Source organism: Martes martes (assembly GCF_963455335.1).
Source record: "Martes martes genome assembly, chromosome: X".
In the NCBI taxonomy this organism is placed as follows: Eukaryota; Metazoa; Chordata; class Mammalia; order Carnivora; family Mustelidae; genus Martes; species Martes martes.
This window is the reverse complement of record NC_137897.1, coordinates 92,881,947-92,886,813: the sequence shown is the minus strand read 5'-3', so window position 1 is coordinate 92,886,813 and position 4,867 is coordinate 92,881,947. Positions and strand designations below refer to the sequence as shown.

At 50.3% G+C, this 4,867-nt stretch overlaps 1 protein-coding gene across 1 annotated transcript; it reads left to right on the top strand.

Moving 5' to 3' along the window:
• Nucleotides 1-2,775: 2,775 nt before the first annotated feature.
• LOC308337194 (uncharacterized protein) lies at nucleotides 2,776-4,373 on the top strand. The gene is made up of 3 exons (XM_080795300.1): nucleotides 2,776-3,005; nucleotides 3,174-3,501; nucleotides 4,108-4,373. The coding sequence occupies exons 1-3, from the start codon at nucleotides 2,927-2,929 to the stop codon at nucleotides 4,184-4,186; spliced, it is 486 nt and encodes a 161-aa protein (XP_080651426.1). The 5' UTR covers nucleotides 2,776-2,926; the 3' UTR covers nucleotides 4,187-4,373.
• Nucleotides 4,374-4,867: the final 494 nt, after the last annotated feature.

The following is a 4,867-nucleotide window of genomic DNA, read 5'->3' as shown; positions in this document are numbered from 1 at the left end:
AACCCTGCAAGGTAGGTACTATTATTACTCAACTTTACAGACGAGGAAACTGAGGCATAGGAAGAAAAAGAAACCACCAGGTTAGCTAGCTAGCAAAAGCAAAGCAAAGCTGGTATACAGATGCCAGCAGTCTGACTCCAAAGGTCTCTGCCCTCGTAAATTTGGTACAGCAAACCCACAATTCCTGCCTGTCTTTACTTAGATGAGGCTCAGTTAAGCACGGGAGGTTTTCAGGAATCGATCAACTTAACTGAAAGTTTTAAGTAAATACTACCTTGGCCGATGCCTACACAGGCAACGTTCACCAACGGGGCACGTAAATGACTGAAGTTTAGAAAGCACTGGAGGAAACTGTGGAAATCTCAAATGTGAGAGACCACACCACCCAAATAAATTATAATGAATGTTCTAGCCAGGCTAACGCACACCGCGATCCTAACCACGGTAGCTCCCTCACGTTGTAACTGATCCCAAGTCAAAACTGATCGCAGGCTATCTAGCCAAGAGAGGGGGAGGCCAGCAGAATCTAGCAAGAGCCAGCCTGAGGAGGCTGGATTAGTTAGGGGGAGGCCGTGTGAATGAAATTGCTTGACAGATTTTTCAAAGTGAATTCAACCACTTGCTATCACCAAATAACTGGTTTTTCTACTCACCCTCCAGGAACAAGAGGCACTGAGAATGTATCAGTATTTGTCATGCACAGTAGGTGATAATTATTAGTAATGATAACAATAAGATGAGGTGAATAGGGCTCGCCCATACTTTTAGGGGCCTACGAAAATGGCTTATTTTATTAAATGGGTCCGATGCCAAAGGACTTTGTGAAGGTAAAAGTAGGATAAATCATGTGCATTGTCAAACATGGGGCCCATTATTGGAAGCTATTCTCAATACTTAGGATACTAACACGTTCCCACCTACAAAACATTTCTTTTGGGGAGGAAATCTAAATTAAGTTTATTCATAGGAGAGCTTGATGGTGTTTAATTCCAGAGACAGAGCTCTGATTGCTGGGGCTTGATGAAAATTAAAGAGAAATCATAGGGACACAATTAAAAGGATGACTTTTTATCATTTTCAAAATTCTATGAATTCTTTGCCCATCCTTGAGAAATGGGTAAAATTGAAAACCATCAAAATAATTGGACTTCTTAAAAATTGGATTTTATGAATGAAAGGTGTTTACGAGAAGTCGATGACTCTGGATCTTATCATCCAAAAGGGCAGCACTGATTAGTTAATATGTTCCTTGAGGGACTAGGATGCTAGCGTCTTCTGATACGGATCATTACATGCTTGAGGATCTTTCACCAGGGTGTAAGTTAGCTTTCCTTCACACCAGGTCCAGCAAGTTATTGGGCACTGGGTATATACATCTATATATTTTCTAACCCTAGCCAGAGGGAAGTAGCAGGGAGCCCGCGGGCTGTCATTTAGCGGTATTCACCACTATGCAAAACATCTCTTTAAGGGAGAAGCAGAGTGCTCGATCTGCCCTGGCCCTTTTTTATTTGATATTTATCAGTGGGAAGCAAAAACCCTGGAAGATAGTTCTAAACAAAGGGAGGTGGACGAAGACGAAGACAACGAGGAGGAACAGGAGCGGGAGGAGAATAAAAAAGTGGGGAGTAACCCAAGTCCCCAGCACCCGCCCAGCCCAGAAACACGCGCGCTTTTGCAGAGAACCCGCTGCGGGAGGCGCGGTAGCCGAGCTCAGCATGCAGAGGTCCTAAGCCCCACCGTCGCGTGCAGCGTACAGCGTAAGCATTTTTCGATGCACGGAACAGTGGGCAGGGTCCTACAATTGTACTCTTTTTTTTTTTTAATTTTATTTATTTATTTATTTGTCAGAGAGAGTGAGCACAGGCAGACAGAGTGGCAGGCAGAGGCAGAGGGAGAAGCAGGCTCCCCGCTGAGCAAGGAGCCCGATGCGGGACTCGATCCCAGGACGCCGAGATCATGACCCGAGCCGAAGGCAGCCCCTTAACCAAATGAGCCACCCAGGCGTCCCTACACTTGTACTCTTGATGTGAGTTCCTTACTACGAATCTGAAGTATTTGTTTCTTTCCCGAGAGGGGCTTGGGTTTCTTAGAGCGTGCATCCGAGCACCCACAGTGCTCTGCAAACCCAGCCTCAAGCTCCCGCTCCCAACCCCCACCCCCGGGGGAGCTTGGTGGGCTTTGTTTTCAGCGCGTTATGGCAAAAACCCAGAGCAAGCAAGCAGCCCCCGAGCTAATCGTTTCGTCCGAATCACTAGCCCGGTTCGTGGACTCTGGGGGCGAACGGAAACCAACCAAAGAGTGGCATCCATTATTTACTGACTTGTCGGAGGAGAGAGGCGTGCTCTGAGCCCACACGGCGAGGGGGATACCGTCGCTTCGGTGCCGGGGCTGCCAGGGCCCCCCGCGCCTTCTCCATCCCTATCTCTGGGTCTCTCGCCCTGGAGGGTCTTAGGGCGATAGCCTTGTACCGACCCGCGTGCAGCGAGGGCAGGCGGTGAGACGTTCTCCTAACCCGTGTCCCAGGGCTCGGGGGAGTAGCGGGAAGTTTCATTCCCCACCCCGTCCCCGCCCCCGGCTGGCTGGCACCACCCACCAAAGCCCCTTCCCCAAAGCGGTACCGGGCGGGAGCGGGAAGGAGTCGACTAAGCGGCGAGTTAGAAGCCCCGCGCGCGCCCCCTAGCAGGCAGCGCTCTTTCGGCAAACGCTCCGCCTACTTCGTGGCCACGCCCCGGCCGCGTGCTCGCCCCGACAAGTCCCGCCCACCACACGCCCGGCCGTCGGAAGGGTATCCGGCGTCCAAACAGGAGCGTGCGGACCTTGAAGCTGAGCTGGAAGCGCGGTAACCCGGACCCCGCACGGGAACAGTACCCCACCCGGAAGTCGCCGGGAGCCGCAGCGCAGAGTCCGTGGAGGCGCTCTGGACATGGAGCCTCCGCCCAAGGGCAGCCAAGAAGGCACCGCTTACCACGGCCTAGTCGATGAGCTTCGAGGAGAACCGTGGGGTGAGTGCCCGAACCCGGACGCGGGTTTGGCAAAGCCTAGGAAACGGCCTTTCCCCGGGGGAGGCGAGGGGACGGGACGCCGCAGAGGCGCGGCCGACGTCGCTCCTCTCAGGTCCCCGTCCCACGCACCCTGGGCTCCAGCGCCCTGCCCTCTCTTTTCTTTTCCAGATATGACTCCTGCCGTGGTCTCCGTAATGGGAGGAGACGTCGCGAAGGCGCTCTGGGCCGAACCTGAGCAGGGAGCAGCGGAAGAAGAAAGCCACGGCGGCGCGGGAGCTGCCGGCCCCAAAGACGACGAGAACCAGAAGGGTGGTGGCGGTGACGGGGAGGAGCCTCTGCAGCAGCAGCAGCAGCAGGACGAGGCACTGGGGGCCTCCGAGGGCCCGCAGCCTCAAGGCAGGCAGCAACGCTTCCACCTCAGCACGTTTACGGGGTTGCAACTGAAGGAGCTGGAGAGCATTTTCCAACGCAGTCAGTACCCCGACGTGTTTGCGCGGTGAGTGGCTTGCTCGGGAGGCACCCCGATCTCTGCCAGCCGGCTGGGACGCCCAGGTCTCTCTCCTCCCCTCCTGAGCCAAAACTACCTGGGGGGAGGGTTCTTGAGCTCCGTCCAAGGTGGGGGCGATGCCGGATGGGGGCATCAAGGTAAATATTTTCATGCAGTATATGAACAAATCGTCAGGAAACTCGGGCAGGGCCCCTGTTTTTGTAAATAACATTCTGTTGGATCAGGATTGCAATCAGGATTAAGAGTGCCATCAGGATGGAGAGTCAGGCGCTGTTGTGCGAGTGCAGGGGTGGATCTTGCCTATATTTAAAGTTTTGATAATTTGGTCATCCTGGAGTTTTTTGTGCATCAGTCTTGACTGTTAAATACTACATTAAAATTGTTAATCTTGAATTTTGAGTTTTTCAGGGTACCCTTAAATTTTGTACATAGAAGAAGATTGTCCCTAAAGCAAGCTTGGCCTTGGGTATTAAAGAAATTTGTGCTGGGGAATTGGGGGAAAATATAAATTTAAAAACAAGCATGAAATATACATGTATATCTCATTTCATCCACAACTCCAGATACTAAATATTTGCAATTTTCTTCCCTCAGAAAGGAGCTTGCCATACCCATGGATGTGATGGAAGTCAGTAAACCTGAAAAAAGCAATTCACCTGGGAAGCCATTCTAAAACCTGCTTCAGGAGTTAACACACTTTAATTCTAGATGTTCTCAAGTTGTTGTTTTAGTTGCCTTTTCCAAGTTTGGGAAATAAGTTCTGAATTTTAGGGGTTTGGTGAGTGGGAAATGGGATAAGTAAACCCCACTTTATGGAAATTGCCCATTACCAGAAGGATCTTGATTTCTTAAAGGAAAGCAATAAAATAAAAAAGAAACTGCTTGTCCTGTTTTCTGTACAAAATTAGATATAAATAAAGTTCAACTTCTTCTAAGGTGTGTGGTTTAGGGAGCATTTGTGGGTGGAGTCATGTTGGGGGCTGGGTCAAATCTGGAAAGTATGCACATTAACACATGGGAGACCTAGGTTAGGAGAGGATTAGACTGTATTGTTATTTTATTTTTAATTTTTTAAAAAGATTTTATTCATTTGATAGGGCGTCTGGGTGGCTCAGTGGGTTGAGCCTCTGCCTTGGGGTCATGATCTCAGGGTCCTGGGATCCAGCCCTGCATTGGGCTCTCTGCTCAGCGGGAAGTCTGCTTCCCCCTCTCTCTCCGACTGCCTGTCTGCCTACTTCTGATCTCTGTCTCTCTGTGTCAAATAAATAAATAAAATCTTTTTTTAATATTTTATTTATTTATTTGACAGAGATCACAAGTAGGCAGAGAGGCAGGCAGAGAGAGAGAGGAAGGG

What these genes read in the sequence shown, in the direction of transcription:
- LOC308337194 (XM_080795300.1), top strand. Translation starts at nt 2,927, where the DNA reads ATGGAGCCTCCGCCCAAGGGCAGCCAAGAAGGCACCGCTTACCACGGC. An exon ending in GCTTCGAGGAGAACCGTGGG is followed by an intron (nt 3,006 to 3,173) that starts GTGAGTGCCCGA and finishes TTTCTTTTCCAG; the next exon opens with ATATGACTCCTGCCGTGGTC. An exon ending in TACCCCGACGTGTTTGCGCG is followed by an intron (nt 3,502 to 4,107) that starts GTGAGTGGCTTG and finishes TTCTTCCCTCAG; the next exon opens with AAAGGAGCTTGCCATACCCA.